Source organism: Medicago sativa, chromosome 4 (assembly GCF_051527215.1).
Source record: "Medicago sativa cultivar Bolivia chromosome 4, Bolivia_mono, whole genome shotgun sequence".
Lineage (NCBI taxonomy): Eukaryota > Viridiplantae > Streptophyta > Magnoliopsida > Fabales > Fabaceae > Medicago > Medicago sativa.
Window position 1 is genome coordinate 32,948,672 of NC_140752.1, and position 17,568 is coordinate 32,966,239.

Here is a 17,568-nt window from a genome sequence, read left to right on the forward strand (position 1 = left end):
ATTGAATAATTTATGTATCTAGTCAAGAATCTGAACCACATACATAAATTATTTAATTTATCTAAAAAGTCAATTGTTTCTTGTAAATAAGATTGGATAAAGTATTAGTTTTTAGCTTATTTTTCAGACGCTATTTCAAATAGCGTTTGAGCTTATAACTTATCAATATTTCTTCCACTTCTACCCTTATTATTTTTATCAAAACCCACTTTTACCCTTTTGTTGTTTCCCATGTTGAGTTTAAAAGTTACTCCATCAATAATGTTTGTACTAGAAAATGGTTCTAAAACAAGGACAAAATTGAAAAAGTGTAATTTTTTTTTATCATGATTTAACGTAATCAATCCACTTTTTTAACAGGTGTTTTTTTTCTATTTCTTACATTCAAGACCTGAGTAAGCTGATAACAAATTAATATATTTAATTTTTAATATTACTTCAAAATTCTAAAGATCAATAACGTAAAGAACTAAATTAATTACATCGAGTCTCCGTGAACTTAACACATCTGGTATGCTTAAAATATGCAAGGTTCAGAGGTCAAACCCCGGACGGCGGACACCAAAAAAAATTAATTGCGTCAAAGAATGTTTGTGACGACTGGATAGGGGTTAGGTAGGAAGCTTTGTAAACTTTAGGCGCCGCATATTGAATTGACAAAAGTGGGGTTAGTTGTTTGGATTAAATTACGAGGATTCTCCAAAATATAATGCTTTAGTTATTAGACACGATTCTGCTTTGGCTCGTGCGATGGACTTTTGTGTTTGTGTGGTGCTTCCCATGTGAGCTTTTATCATTTTTTCATATAAAGTTTTTCTCTTTTTTGATCAATCTAATATCTATACCCCCACTTTATTATCGAGTAGGCATGCATTATTTGACTCAATTTTTCAATTGCTGAAATTGCATAATCAATGGGTTGTAAAACACTTGTCAACAACAAAAAGTTAAGGGGTTTTTTTAGTGACAAATCTTAATTGTCATGTTAATTTTTTTTTCTTCACATTTGAATATGTTGAACTTTGAGATTCCTCTAATCCTATGTGTTGGTATTCCTAAACTTCAATTAGTCAACATGTAGGATAACTTTTTTAACAATTTGTCGATCAAAGTCTCGTAATTATGTCTCGTTATGGATCCTTGATTTAAAAAACAATTAATCAACCATGTTATTATTGTTTTAAATTTTGCTCATTTCATTTTAAAATTGCTCTTTTAACACCTCGAAAATACATTATAAAAGTATTGATTCATTTTTCCCTAAAAAAAAAAACAATGATTCATATTTTAACAAAAAGGAATGAGTAAATTACATTGACCTCTCTTGAGTTTTGCCCAAATGTCACTCAAACCTCCTCTATTTTGCAAAGTGACACTCACCTCCCTTATTTTCTTTTACATGCATTCAAGGTTAACACTATTAGACCATGTGATAAAAACAAAACAAGAAATTGTGATTATGCTCCTCCATACTCGACCATCTAGGCCTTTTTTGCTCACTTTCATTGAGTTTCCCCTTCCATCACTTTTACTAAAAACGTAAATGATAATGTTGGGAACATATGCAGATAAGAGTCTGTTTGTTATAGTTTTTTTTAAGAAAAAATCACTTTTTTTAAATAAATAATCACTTTTAAGAGTTTTGCATCTGTTTGTTACAGATTTTTTAAAAAAATCAGAATTTAAAAAAAAATCTAAAAACAGCTTCAAATGAGAAGCTTCTCAAAAAATAGATTTTTTTAGAGGAGAGAGAAAATATGATTTAAAAGATTAAGGTCCCGTTTGTTACGGATTAAAATAAAAATGATTTTGACATAAAATAATTTAGAGATTATATTTTAGAGATTTTATGAAAAATCAAAATCTATTTTGCGGTTGTTTACCGTAATAAAAATCATTTTTTTTAAACAAATAATCTAGTTTGTATGGATACAACTATATAAAAGTGATTTTTTGTTACAAAATTAGCTCAATCTTTTAAACAATATTTTCTCTCTCCTCTAAAAAAATCTATTTTTTGAGAAGCTGCTCTTAACAGCTTCTCATTTGAAGCTGTTTTTAGATTTTTTTTTAGATTTTGATTTTTTTAAAAAGCTGTAACAAACGGATGCAAAACTCTTAAAAGTGATTATTTTTTTAAAATAAGTAATTTTTTCTTAAAAAAGCTATAACAAACGGGCTCTAAATTAATTTTGTAACAAAAAATCCCTTTTATATAGTTGTATCCATACAAACTAGATTATTTGTTTAAAAAAAGTGATTTTTGTTACGGTAAACAAACGCAAAATACAAAATCTCTAAAATATAATCTCTAAATTATTTTATGTTAAAATCACTTTTATTTTAATTTGTAACAAACAGACTCATTATCCTAATTATTATTTGGGGTTTTGAAAAAAGTTTATTCAAATTCCAAACACATGTTCAACCTCAATGTTACATGTACTCCCTCTGTTTCAAAATATAAGCAAAATTCACTTTTCATGTTCATTCATTTAATGATGTATGTGACCCATATTATGAACCACATACATCATTAAATGGATGAACATGAAAAGTGAATTTTGCTTATATTTTGAAACGGAAGGAGTATGTTGTTAGATATCTTCTATTGATTTAGGAACCATTGGTCTGTTCTTTTCTAAGAGAGATAAAGTCAACCAAATTTAATTGAGCGATAAACCAAAAGAAATGTATGTTGGATATACTTTAGAAGGCATGTGTTTGGCTGTTTTTGGAAGAATAACCGCAAGTTACAATTGCTGCTTTTTTATGCCATGGACTTGCTTATGAATTGGAATATTCTTAGTTAGAATAATGTAAAGTTTTTTCCCAGGCCATGAGTTATTATTCAAGTATAAAAAACTAGTCAAACAACCATGTACGAGTAACCTTGATTGTGAGATTTCACAGAAATCTAACGTCGTTAACCTTCGAAGAAGATATGTGTCACTTTCAAAATAAAATAAGGGAGGTCAATGTCGCCTTGCAAAATAAAGAGGTTGTGAGTGACATTTTGGTAAAACTTAGGGGAAGTTAGTGTAATTTACTCAAAAGCAATTGATTTAGTGAAACGATAATGTCATTAATTTACATACGATAATGTCATAAAAAAAAGCGAACGAAATCAAAATGATTCAATTATTTACAACCAAAATACAAAAAAAAAAAAACAAGTAAACCTGAAACTAAAGTCTCCTCAAGTGTTGTTTATTCCTTCGGAATATCAGATATGTGGTGGTCGAATGTATATCATCTTGTATCCTCCTTAAGAGATCCTGGAAGTATTCCACTGAGTCACCATTATGCAGCCCCTCATCCTCCATGTTGTAGAGGGTCCGTATGCTAGGAAGATCTTTGGCATGATCCTCCTCGATAATGACCTCATCACGCGGCCTAGGATGTGGTACCTGAACAATCTCTACAGATGGGATCAATTGCATATGAGACACATTGTAGAACCATGTTATATACCTTGGTACACACTGCCACAAATCCGTTACTACCAGACCTCGTTGATCTTGTGGTATGATGTGAATCACGAAGTACCGGAAGGCTTGTAGCATATGGGCTGAACGAAGGACATGAGGCATAGATGATGAATGTCTGGGAATGTATTGTACATGTGTTAGCCAATATATTTTACTAGCTGTAATAAATGTGGTCAAAGTATAGTTGACCTAGATTTAAAGAAGATTCGAACAGAGTGTTGTGTTGAAAGCAAATATGGGTTCGAAGATGCTAGAAGACTTCGATAAAGCAGTTTTCGAAGGTGGTTATCAACAGTTATTCTTTAAGTCAGTTTTTATTTTAAGTTTGTTTTCAAATAAGTAAAAATGTCGACTTGTGGCAGTTGTAGTTTGAATTTCAAAGAAGTGTAGTTATTTCTAGACTTAGTATAAATAGTAGTTTTTCATAGGAAAAACAGGTCACAATTCCGTCATACAAACTTATACTCAAAGTATCCGTATGGAAGCGAGAAACGAGTCACAAGTTGCAATGTATGAATCTGTGTACCAACCTTTGTTTAATCAATGCAATTTACCCTTTGTTCTTTAAGTGTTCTTGCACTTTACTTTATTAAGTTCGATTGAGTTCAAGTGGATTGAATTCGATTGTTTTTATCATATTTCTTATATTTTTGACATCAAAAACGCAGAATTTCTAACAACAAGAACAAACACAATATGTCCTAAGATTTACTGGTTGATCTTGCAAGTTACCATTTGTAAACCAGCGGTTGTTTACGAAAATCCAACGTAAACAAATTGGCACGCCCAGTGGGACCGTTTGTGTTTTTGTTTATAATTTTTGTTAGAGTTTCTTTTAATTCTGGTTTGTTTTGTTGTGTATGCAATTAAGAAACAAGAAATTGCTTCTTAATATGACACGCGCTAACAACCAAAAGAAAACAAATCCAACATCTTCAAATGAAGATGTGGATCAAGTGACGGTTGAAGATGATGTTTCATCCCCAGGGAATGTTAGAACATCCCAGGCTATTCCAACTAGTAATACAGTCATTCAAACATCGTCTCAGGTCATGCCTTCGATGGCCACAGTAATTTCTCAAGCCATGCCTTCGATGGTTACCCAAACTTCACATGATTATCCAAATAATACTTCTATTCAAGGAGTTTGGGATCATAGATCAATGCCATATGGTATGCCATCATCATTAATGCAAGGCTTACAAACTAGTGGTAATATGTTTTCAGAGAATTTAAATGTTTCATTACCACAACTTTTTGGTCCTGGGGTATCTACAACATATAGAAGTCCCCAACAAAATTTAACCAACGCTTCTATGGCTGCTATTAGGCAAACTATGGAAGAAACTAATCATGATATGATTAATATGATGACCCAACAAATTGGTACTGTCATAAATCCTTTAATTCGAGACACCAACACTAGTTATCAACGGTTGTCTGATCAAATGGAAAGAATTGCCAATTTCTTTGGCGCTCCACCAATCCAAAATACCCAATTGCCTCAAAATCGAAATGTGAGGGCAATTGAAATAATTGCTGATGAACCAATGGTTCGAAATCATGAAAATATTGTCCAACCACAAGTAGTACGACCACAAGTTCAGGCAGAACCTGAAAGGCAACCCATTTTGGTTAATAGAAACCAGGATGCCGATCAAGTGGTTTTACAAGCCCGTCGGAACAATTTCGATGGTCAGAATAATATAGCGGGTATTGTCGAGGCCTTGTTAGCCCAAAGTGGTTTTAATATGGGTTTACGTCGACCAAATTTTGTGTCTCCTTTGTCTGAGTATGTTTTAGATGCTGAATTGCCTAGAAATTGGAAAATTCCAAAGTTTACCAAATTTGCTGGAGAAACTGATGAATCTACTGTCGAACACATTGCTAGGTTTCTCATGGAAGCAGGAAATATTGCAGAAAATGAAAATTTGAGAATGAAATATTTCCCAAGTTCTTTGACAAAAAATGCTTTTACTTGGTTTACAACTTTACCTCCTCATTCAATTTATAGTTGGAACCAATTAGAAAAAGCTTTTCATGAACAATTTTACATGGGTCAATCTAAGATTAGTTTGAAAGAATTGGTCAGTGTTCGACGTAAAAGTCATGAGTCAATAGATGATTATCTCAATAGGTTTCGTCTCCTTAAGGCTAGATGTTTTACTTCTGTTCCAGAATATGAATTAGTCGAAATGGCTGCTGGTGGCCTCGATTATTCTGTTCGAAAGAAATTAGATACCCAGTACTTAAGAGACATGGCCCAATTGGCAGACAGAGTTCGACAAGTTGAAAGACTTAAAGCTGAAAAAACTAGAACTCATAACAAATTTTCTAAAAAAGAAAAAATTGCCTATATAGAAACAGGAGATAGTGAAACCGAATTCGATTGGGGTTTAGATATCGTTGAAGACAATGATATAAACCTGGCAGAATTAAAAGACGGACCTCCATATGCTTGTAAAATGTTGAGGCCATCCAATGGAAAAAATCCTGAAGATCCCAAGAGTGACAAATATCCTTCTAAAACTTATACTTTTGATATTACTAAAAGTGAAGAAATTTTTGATCTATTAGTTAATGATGGCATAATATTGGTGCCACCTAATATGAAGTTACCTCCTTTGGAACAAAGGAAGAAAAGAGGATTTTGTAAATTCCATGGTTTTTTAGGTCATAACCTATCTCGATGTACTCGTTTCAGGGATTCTGTACAAAAAGCTCTTGATGAAGGGAGGCTAAAATTCGGAGAAAAACCAAAACAACAAGTGGATGGAGATCCCATGAAAAAGGCAGAGTCCATGTTTGCTGATATTTCTATCAATATGGTGGAAATTTCAGATAATATTGATGTAGAAATGGTTACTGAGGACCATCGAATTGAAGAGCCAGTGGTTACTGATGATCAATTGGCCAAGGAAATGGAGAAAGCATATCCAAAGGCTGAAGAAGATTTGGTTGATTTTTTAAACCGATGTAAAATATCTAACACCCATGCTATGCTTTGTCCTCGATGTAGTGCAGTGTTCGATAAAGAAGCTGCGAAATCAGTTGAAGGATATCAACCTCAAACAAAACGTAAAGGAGGGTGGTTCGAGAACCGTTCTAAGTTTGGCTTTAACAAAAGAGGTGTTCCTTACAAGATGAAAACTTCAGAGAAGTATCAAATGAAGAACCATAAGAAGACGTTCGTTCCTTCATCGAAGTCTCCTATTGATACTTGGGTTTTCTCTGGAGGCAAGAAAACTGGTCATTCTGCGCCTCCAGCACCACCAACAAAATGGGTAAAAAGAGCTGTCAAAGTTCCAGACCAACCAGAGAGTTCTAATCCTAACAAGTATGCTTACAAAAATAACTATAAAGGTAAGAATCCTATGACTAGAACTCAATGGCGCCGTTTTCAACGCCAGAAAAAGGAAGGAGTTTTAAAAGATGTCACTAATGGTGACAAAAGTAAGGGAAAACAACCAATAGTTTTCGAAATGGTTAAAAAACCAGCTACTGAAAGAATTTTCCCTCCATTATCTTCTGCTTTAAACATCCCTAAAGGGGATGATGATATTCTAACTTCTACTTTTTCAGATTCTGAACCAAGTCTTGACATTATATGTGTGGTTTCTGTACTACCAATTGAATATGCACATGATGTATCTTCGAAGGCCAATCATGATGATGAATGTGATTTCACTGAGGAAATGGCTCGTCATAGACCTCTATGTTATTATGTTATGAATAATGGCTGCATCGAAGATCAACATGCAGTGTTCGAGAAACCTGATGATAGCATGAAGCTTCATTTAAAGCCTTTGTTTATTCAAGCTAAATTAAATGGTGTTGGAATTAACAAAGTGTTGGTAGATGGTGGTGCTACTGTTAATCTCTTACCACAATCTTTTCTAAGGAAACTTGGTATTTCTGAATGTGATTTGAAACCACATAATGTAGTGCTCACTAATTATGAGGGATCTACTGGACAATCTCTTGGTGCTATCGAACTAGAATTGGTAGTAGGAAGCATAACCAGAGCAACTGTGTTTTTGGTAGTTCCTTCTAAAGCCAATTTCAATGCATTATTAGGAAGGGAATGGATCCATGCTGTAGGTGCAGTTCCTTCTACAATGCATCAAAGGATTGTGATTTGGAGGAAAGATGGTTTGGTAGAGAATATTGAGGCTGATCAGAGTTATTATTTTAAAGCTGAAGTTGATAATCAAGATATCAACAAAAAGAACTTTGACAAACAGCTTCAATTTATTGCACCATTCATGGAAAATGATGCATCAAGTTCTATGACTAAAGAAGAAAAATTCTTTGTAAAACTTGCACCAGAATGGGGTTTTCGTTGGAAAACTGCATTCGACGATGACTTCGTAGTGGTGAACAACGAAGATTGCCATGAGAAGATACCTGTAAAGGAAAAAGATTTGCTGAAGACAAGAAGTACTTCGTACAAGAGGGTCACTGATGACCAAGGATGTTCAGCAAATGGAATCTCACCAACTAGGTGGGATATCAATAAGTGATCAATGGTTGAGCCCAGCATATGGGAAAAGATTACGGCTTATGTAGCCGAGAAAAACTTCGATTTGGCTGAAACAGCCAAAGAAGAAGAGGTCTTCGATGCTTCAGTGGAAAATAATTCTGATGACCTCATTGATGATAAAAAATTAGATTGTATTTATGATGATGAACCTTTGGGTTTTGAAGAAGATCCAATGGGATCTACAATAAAAATGAAGGCCCAAGATCCTCTTGAAGAAGTGGATATAGGAGATGGTTCTGTAAAAAGACCAACATACATAAGTTCAAAGATTCCTAAGAGCTTCAAAGATCGAATTGTGGCGCTTTTGAAAAATTACAAGGATTGCTTTGCTTGGGATTATCATGAGATGCCTGGTTTGAGTAGAAAGGTAGTAGAGTTGCAATTGCCAATCAGGACAGACAAGAAACCAGTGAAGCAAATTCCAAGAAGGTTTGCACCAGAGATTCTACCAAAAATAAAAGAAGAAATCGAAAGACTCCTCAAATGTGGCTTCATCAGGCCTGCAAGGTATGTTGATTGGTTAGCTAATGTAGTTCCTGTTAAAAAGAAAAATGGTAGTATAAGAGTTTGTATTGATTTTAGAGATTTAAATCTCGCTACTCCCAAAGATGAATATCCTATGCCAGTAGCAGAAATGTTGGTAGATTCTGCAGCAGGTTTCGAATATTTGAGTATGCTTGATGGTTATTCAGGTTATAATCAAATATTTATTGCTGAAGAAGATGTTTCTAAAACAGCATTTCGATGCCCAGGGGCATTAGGATGTTATGAGTGGATAGTAATGCCATTTGGTCTTAAAAATGCTGGTGCTATATATCAAAGAGCAATGAATTCAATGTTTCATGATTTTATTGAAGATTTTATGCAAATTTACATTGATGATATTGTTGTGAAATCATCTTCTGAAAACAAACACTTAGAACATTTACGGTTATCATTCGAAAGGATGAGACAATATGGATTAAAAATGAATCCATTAAAATGTGCGTTTGGTGTTTGTGCAGGTGATTTTTTAGGATTTGTTGTCCATAAAAAGGGCATCGAAATCAATCAAAATAAGACTAAAGCTATAATGGAGGCTAAAGCACCCTCTACCAAAAAAGAGTTGCAGTCTTTATTAGGCAAAATAAATTTCCTCAGAAGATTTATCTCTAATCTCAGTGGCAGAGCGCAAGCATTCTCGTCATTACTTCGATTAAAGAAAGAGGAAACTTTTAGATGGGAGCCTGAACATCAAAAGGCATTTGAAGACATAAAGTCATATTTATCTAATCCTCCTATTCTTTCACCTTTGTTGAAAAACAAAAAGATGAAGTTATATATAGCATCATCTGAAAGAACTATAGGGAGTATGTTAGCACAGGAGGATGAAAATGGTATAGAAATAGCCATTTATTATCTTAGTAGAGTTTTAAGTGATGTTGAAACAAGATATCATCCTAGTGAGAAACTATGTCTTTGTTTATATTTCTCATGTATGAAACTTAAACATTATATAAAGCCTTTTGATGTTTATGTTTATTCCCATTTCGATATTATTAAGCACATGTTATCTAAACCTATTCTGCATAGTAGAGTTGGTAAATGGGCTTTGGCACTCACAGAATATTCTTTAACTTATCAATCTTTGAAAACTGTGAAAGGCCAAATAGTGGCTGATTTTATTGCTGATCATTCCATTGAAGAACCTGTGACTGGGAGCATCGAAACATTTCCATGGACATTGTATTTCGATGGGTCTAGTCATAAAAATGGTTCTGGAATAGGTATAGTTATTGTTTCACCAACAAATGAGGTAACCAAATATAAATTTCGAATTAGCCAATATTGTTCGAATAATGAGGCAGAATATGAAGCCTTAATAAATGGTTTAGAGATTTTGCTCGGACTGGGGGCAAAATGTTTAATTATTAGAGGTGATTCTGAATTAGTAATAAAGCAAATAACAAAAGAATATAAATGCCTCAAAGAAACTTTGATAATGTATTACACTATAGTTAATGCATTACTTAAACATTTTGTTCAAATTGAAGTTCAACATGTTCCTAGAGCAGAAAATCAAGAAGCTAATGATTTAGCTCAATTGGCTTCTGGGTACAAACTTTCGAAGGAACAAGAGCAAGAGGTTATTGAAATTAAAACAAAGCGTAATTCGATGGACATTGTGCCTAACAAATTGTTAAGACCAAAACTTGGGGGCATGGAAACATCTCAAGGATACCTTCAGAGTGCAAAATTTTCTGAAATTTTGGTCATTAACAATTTGGATGATGATGATTGGCGAAAACCCATAGTCAATTTTTTGGAAAATCCAGATGGCACAACTTGTAGAAAAGTCAAATATAGAGCCTTGAGTTATGTGATAATAGGCAATGAATTATTTAAAAAGACTCCAGAAGGAGTTTTACTTAAATGCCTTAGTGAAGCAGAAGCATATTTGGCTGTATCGAATACTCATAGTGGTGCTTGTGGTACACATCAAGCAGGCCATAAAATAAAATGGCTTTTGTTTCGACAAGGTGTTTATTGGCCAACCATATTAAAAGATTGCATAAACTTTGCTAAAGGTTGTAAAGAATGTCAAGAACATGCTGGAATTCAAAAAGTACCAGCTAGTGAATTACATTCAATAGTAAAACCTTGGCCATTCAGAGGATGGGCCTTAGATGTAATTGGGGAAATCAAACCTAAGTCATCCAAAGGCTACAAATATATTTTGGTTGGAATAGATTATTTCACTAAATGGATAGAAGCTGTTCCACTAAAAGATGTTACTCAAGATGAAGTTATAAACTTCATTCAAAAATTTATTGTTTATAGATTTGGCATACCAGAAACTATTACTACAGATCAAGGATCTGTATTCACTGGTCGAAAGATGGTAAAATTTGCTGAAGAAATGGGATATAAATTGTTGACTTCAACACCATATTATGCTCAGGCAAATGGTCAGGTAGAAGCAGCAAATAAGAATTTGATTACTATAATCAAAAGAAAAGCTAGCCAAAAGAAAAAACCCAAAGAATGGCATGAGTTTCTTTATGAAGCTTTATGGGCAGTTCGAACTTCTCCTAAAGAATCTATAAATACTACTCCTTTTCGATTAACATATGGCCATGATGCTGTATTGCCAACAGAAATCTTACTTCAATCTACTCGAATTCAAAGACAAATCGAAATTCCAACAAATCAATATTTGGATATGATGTTGGATGAATTAGTAGATATTGATGAAGAAAGATTGATGGCTTTAGAAGTGCTTACAAAGCAAAAAGAAAGAATAGCAAAAGCCTATAACAAAAGAGTTAAATCGAAATTATTCCTGCAAGGAGACTTAGTTTGGAAAGTTATTTTGCCTATGGATAAAAAGGATCGATGTTTAGGAAAATGGTCTCCTAGTTGGGAAGGACCATGGAAAATTCTAAGAGTTTTTTCGAATAATGCGTATGAGATCGAGGAACTACAAGAAGATCAGAGAATTCTACGCATAAACGGTAAATATTTGAAAAAATATAAACCGATGTTACAAGAAATTAAAATTACACAAGAGTAATTTGATTCGAAATAAAAACTTGGCATTAATTTAAAAATGCCAACTGATGGGCAGGTTACATTGAAATGCTTAAAATGGAAAAACCATTACAAAAGAAAACACAAAGTACTTAAAGTCTAGAAAGCATTTAGAAATGGTTTTCACCATTCAGTTACAATCCCAAAACGATCGAGAAACCAGCGAATTTCTGTATCGAGACGACACCTGAAGCAAGCATTGACCAAGTAGTAGTCATGATCTGGCCCAGGTAGAAGTGAATACCAGCCTCCAATTCTCCCATCTCCTGCACAGTTGTGGTAGTTGTTGCAAAAACGACGCCTAGTAAGCCAAATAGGCATGGGCCTATTCCACCAAGGACAGCGAAATCGATAAGTTGAAGTTCCTCCCAAAATGTCGCTTCGAAATTCTGCCAATCGATGTGTCCATGCAAGATCTTTGAAGTCTTCGAGGATGTTTTCTGGCATAGGCATGGAGAGCGCATTGATGAGAAGAAGGTAGTACCTTGCACTCAGAGAGCCAGTGGCATTGATAGCAGTAGTAAGGAGGCGTTTCATTTCTTCAATGTTTGGATTAGCATCCAACATGTGTTGAGTGCTTCGAAGAATACAGAACATGGCGTTGCCATGATTCCAGAGTCTAAGTTTAAAAGCAAACTTAGAATGAGCCACCATAGCATTGTTGTACCATTCATTGGGGTCGTAGAGGAAGTAGATGACATCATTTCCAAAAGCCCTAGAAACTTCAGAATCTTCACTGACGCGCCAATGCCTGCTATTGGTATGGCGAAAGGCGAAAAGATCTTTCCTGCTTTGAGCAGCAATCTTTGCAGCAATCTTGACTAAAAGATCATCACTCAGATTATCAATGGTGGTCATGATGATTTAAGAAAGAAAAGCTTTGAGTAAGAAAGATTTTTCAGACGAAGACGAAACAAAGAAAAGAGTGATTTTTATAAAAGGGAAAATCATATTTATAATGGAGGGAAGTTGAAAGAAGTGGCTCAATCAAACGGTTCTTCTTGCTTTGAAGATGATGACACGTGGGAACAGTTATTCCGATGGCCAATGGTTACTTAACTTCGTAATCTGAGGGAAGTTTTAAAGGTTTTATTTTAAAAAGGATTAATTTGTGTTAAAAAGTTATTTATTTGTTTTATTTCTTTTCAACTTCCTAGGCAAGTTTAACTTGTTGGGTTAAACAAAAAGTTACTTTTTTGTTTCCTCATCATTAAAATGTCTTGGAAATTGTTCCAATCTTATTTGGATTTAAATAAAATTTAAATTCGATACAAGAAAATAAGAAAGGAATTTCGATGATTGAAAAGAAATTGTCGTTCGAAATAGAAAATGGTCCACAAATTGTTATAAAAACATTATAGACCAAGATATTCGATAAGGCTGAAATAAAATAAAAGTCTTAGAGAATAAAATGGAAACAGAACTAAATCTCAAATGATGAGATGAGTTTCTCAATGTGGCTTTTGTATTCAGCCAATTGGGTATCGAGAGCATGGTTGTCATTTGCAAGTTGAGCAATGGTAGACTCTAGTTCCTTGGAGAGCTTGAATTTGTTAACAGCTTCATTGGCTTCTCGATTTCTGGCTTCATCCTTAGCCAAAATTTCAGCTTTCTGAGCTTCCAGTTCTTTAATCTTGGCATCGATGTCAACCACTTGCTGCTTCGCATTGTTTCTTTCTTGTTGAAGAATTCTAAATTTCTCTTGGAAGGATGACAGTTCGATCACAATTTGATCATGATGCGCTTTCTTCTCTGCCATTTGAGCTTGACCAGTTTTCCTCTTCTGGAAATTTTGATTAGCACTCTCCAACATTGGTTCAAGATAATTAAACAGGTTTCGAAACTTCCAACCAGTTGGGAGAGCACCAAGTTTTTCAAATAAACTCTTGATTTCAGCAAGAGCTCCAGCATCTTTTTCAATCAACTCTAGCAAGTCGGCTTCGATGATCTTCTTTTGAAATTCTGCTAGCAGGTTGTTCTTTGAAGTCTCAGAGGGATTTCCCTTGGATGAATCAGAAGTTTGGCCAGTGCTAGTTGAGAAAAGAGTAATACTCTTAGCTATCAAGGCAAAGGCATTGAAAGGATCATCTTTGGCCAATCGATCGATTTCTTCCAGATCGATCATAGGGGCATCTTGTTGAGCAATCATCTCTGCATCACCAGGAGCATCTTGTTGAGTAGTTATGTTTGTATCTTCAGTAGCAAAGTTCGATACATTATCTCCAAGGGTGGGTGCAGAATGAGATTGGTCATTGTTAAGTGATTCATCATTTACCAAGTCATCAGTGGGTGTTTCTGCCTGTTGTTGTTGAGGAGGATCCACTTTAAGACCTTCTGGACTGCTAGCATCATCATGCTCATCCTCTTTGTCTTCAGCAATTGGTGAAGTGGTCTTCGAAGAAGGAAGAACTTGCCCATGTTGTGATGGATTAGTTTGTTCTTGTTCGATACCCTAAAAAGAATAAGATAGATGCTTAAAAAACAAGACATTTAGAGATATTTCGTATAAAATATGGTTTCGATAAAATACCTTCGAACCATTATCACCAACATGTGAATGAGCACTAGAATGAGAAGTCTTTCGACGACGTTTGAATGGTTTAGATGGTGAGATGGGGGGAGAACTTTCAGAAGCTTCCACTTCGACTTCCTTTTCTTGGACAAGTGATATTTGTTCTTGTTTTCTTTTCCTTCTTCCTTCAGTATGGACTTTGGGAAGTGTTACTTTGGAAGCTTCGATCTGTTCTTTAGTTATCTCCACCTCACTATCATCATCAGAGAGATCGACAGTTGCTTGTTCTTTCTTGCTCTTCGATCTAGAATGTCCTTTTGATGAAGTTGTTTTCACTTTGGGTTCCTTTGATTTAGGAGGTTCCTTCGATGCAGCCTCAGATTTCTTCGATTCAACTTCTTTAGTTTGGGAAGCTTTCTTTTTCTTCTTGTCAGATTTGCTTTTCGAAGTGTTCTGGGTGCTGGCATCATCGAGCTTTGCTTCTCCTGGAGTTAAAGGCAAAGCTGAAATATGTGATTATACAGATAAGTACTATTTCTTTTAACAATAGTATTAATGTGTTTTAGCGAAAGAAAAAATCATACCCATGATACTGGGAGTTTCGATTCGAACTTGGGATAATTCATAGCCAAGTTCACCATTATATTGGTATAAATTGCATTTAGCATAGGTTACTAAATTATTTTGTGGGAATTTGAAATTATAAAGTAACCATTTTGGGTATGGTGGCCTGAAGGCCAAAGCAAGATTACAAGATGGAAGTCTTGCTAGTCTCATTTTCTTTTCTAAAACATAAAGATATTTATTGGGTGTTCCAGGGGGAAAAATTGTTTCTGAAATTTTCTCTCGAACTTTATCTCTCAGAGTTTGAGCAGCATAATATACTGTCCTCTTTGGATGTAAAGGGTCATATGTTGTTTGATAATATCTTTGAAATTGCTGAATTTCTTTAATGTGCGTACCTCTAGTCTTCTTGTCTTTGTTCTGCAAAGTGTGAAAAGTACTGGTCAGTTGAGGCAGCAATTCATCGGGATTCCCTCGATTGGATTGGCGTATGTAATAATTTCGCCACCATCGAAAGAATGCTTCAGAGCATGCAAATGATGTTGAGAAATATGTAGGCTCGAACACAGTTGTTCTCTTGGCTTGAATTATGGATTTCCACACAGGTTCGATCAGAGGAATTTTCCATTCACTTATACTTTTGAACAAGGAGCTGGGTTTTGATTGAACCATACCAAACTGTCTAGCTACATGGTTAGGTTGATAACCATATACTCCATAAGGGCTACCAGGTGTAAGTCTGCTAGATAGATAGGTAGGGGTCAAATAAGCTTCCCATATAGCATTGATTTCTGTTTTATTGGCTTTTTTCGAAGTAGTAGGAAAGTCCTCTTTGAACCAGTTAGGTCCATATTTCCTAGTGGTAAATGGTGCCATCATAGGGGTGAAAATGGAACAATCAAGCAGGGTTGTATAAGCATTTTCAAAAAGTTGTTGTGAAGACTTGTTCCCATCGGGGTGAAACATAGCTAAGCCTATACCTTCAGTGGTCTTGTCTGAGTATGCTGATGTGTAAGAGGAAGGTAGGATCGAAGCAAGTTTTGATCCAAAAGTGGCTAAAAGCCATAGTTGAAACAACCATATGGGTCCTGATACAACTAAATTTCCACCAGTTTGGGGATAATCTCTAAGATTATTAGTTGTTTGGTTAAGGGTTTCATATAAAGAACCTAGAATCAGTTTGCTTAAACAGATATCTGTTCCTTCATGCAATTGACTAGCTAGACACATGAATTTCTTAGGGACTTGTACTGACCTTGAGCAAAAAACATGCATAGATAACCAGTAGGTCAAAAAAAGCTACATGTTCATCTGCAGATACTTCAGCACATTCGGTATCATGGTTGTTAGCTATAAATAAACCATAGGCAGGGCTATCGAAATTTACTGAGTATTGAGAAGTGGTAACATCTGGATTAAAGGTGTATCCAGTTGGTTTTAAGCTAGTAAGGCCAGCCACATCTAAAAGGGTAGGAGTGAGCATTCCACATTTCAAGTGAAGGCTGTTGTTCGATGGGTTCCAAAAATGTAAAGCAGCAAATATCAATTCATTATGGTATTTTGGACCATATCGAGATATTTGGATGAGATCAAAAATCCCTTTCTCTTTCCAAAATTGGCCCTTTTGTTTTTGAACTTTGTCTAACCAAGCAATGTATTCTGGATAAGTTTTCGGTTCAGTCCTAATTTTGGATTTTACAAAACTTAGGTCAAAAGGACCTTTTGTGAAAATTAAAGGAGGTTGAGTTTCAATGCATGGGAAAAGAGAGTTAATCTCTGGAGTTTCAGGTTCTAGAGAAATGGGGCCTAAAAATGCATATGGAGTATCAGTACAAGGGATGATTACCTGGGTTTTCCAGATAGCTTTTTCAGCTTCATTGATCTCTGGTTCGTTCATAAAAGCAGGAGCAGCATTAGCGATTTCTTTAGTAAAATCAATGGGTTCTTCGCGATACACATGAGAGGTTCCTGCTGCGTTCGTCATTGTTTAAGTGTTTTTGTGAGAATTTGATGAATAGTTCGTGTTTAAAGATAGGAGTTGCAGAAAGTTCAAAGTTTTTTTTCTTCGAGAGAACTTTTTTGGCGGAGAAGAGGAACAGTGAAAGTGAAAATGAAATGGTGAAAAGTGAAAAGAGTAAAGGTGAGTTTGCTTCTTTATGGACCTTTGATCATGACACATGTCAAGATCTTATTTTAACAGTTTTACCATTAAAGTGTTGTCTTTTCCAATGATAGAGAACGTGGCCCACTAACTAAGATTGTGGGGTCAGTATTTAAAGGAAATTTGAATTAGTTTTGAATTAAATACTGACATCATTCATTTCGATGGAGAATGTTAGTTTTTTTTTCAAAAACGTCTTTTTCTCCTTCGGTGAAATCGAAAATGGCGTTTCTGGGGGGCAATTTGTTAGCCAATATATTTTACTAGCTGTAATAAATGTGGTCAAAGTATAGTTGACCTAGATTTAAAGAAGATTCGAACAGAGTGTTGTGTTGAAAGCAAATATGGGTTCGAAGATGCTAGAAGACTTCGATAAAGCAGTTTTCGAAGGTGGTTATCAACAGTTATTCTTTAAGTCAGTTTTTATTTTAAGTTTGTTTTCAAATAAGTAAAACTGTCGACTTGTGGCAGTTGTAGTTTGAATTTCAAAGAAGTGTAGTTATTTCTAGACTTAGTATAAATAGTAGTTTTTCATAGGGAAAACAGGTCACAATTCCGTCATACAAACTTATACTCAAAGTATCCGTATGGAAGCGAGAAACGAGTCACAAGTTGCAATGTATGAATCTGTGTACCAACCTTTGTTTAATCAATGCAATTTACCCTTTGTTCTTTAAGTGTTCTTGCACTTTACTTTATTAAGTTCGATTGAGTTCAAGTGGATTGA

At 34.8% G+C, this 17,568-nt stretch overlaps 1 protein-coding gene across 1 annotated transcript; it reads right to left on the minus strand.

Annotated features, from left to right (window-relative positions):
• Window positions 1–3,188: 3,188 nt before the first annotated feature.
• LOC146928855 (uncharacterized) lies at window positions 3,189–16,664 on the minus strand. Its single transcript, XM_085707144.1, has 4 exons — window positions 16,400–16,664; window positions 14,135–14,601; window positions 13,657–14,056; window positions 3,189–3,421 (listed from the first exon to the last, which is right to left on the minus strand). Exons 1-4 carry the CDS (start codon window positions 16,662–16,664, stop codon window positions 3,189–3,191), a joined length of 1,365 nt encoding a protein of 454 aa, XP_085563270.1.
• Window positions 16,665–17,568: the final 904 nt, after the last annotated feature.

Coding starts and splice junctions, on each gene's coding strand:
- LOC146928855 (XM_085707144.1), bottom strand. CDS start 16,664: ATGACGAACGCAGCAGGAACCTCTCATGTGTATCGCGAAGAACCCATT. Junction 14,602..16,399: donor TCCTTTAATTTTCACAAAAG/GTCCTTTTGACC, acceptor CTTTAACTCCAG/GAGAAGCAAAGCTCGATGAT. Junction 3,422..13,656: donor CTTTGCCTTGATAGCTAAGA/GTATTACTCTTT, acceptor TCCCATCTGTAG/AGATTGTTCAGGTACCACAT.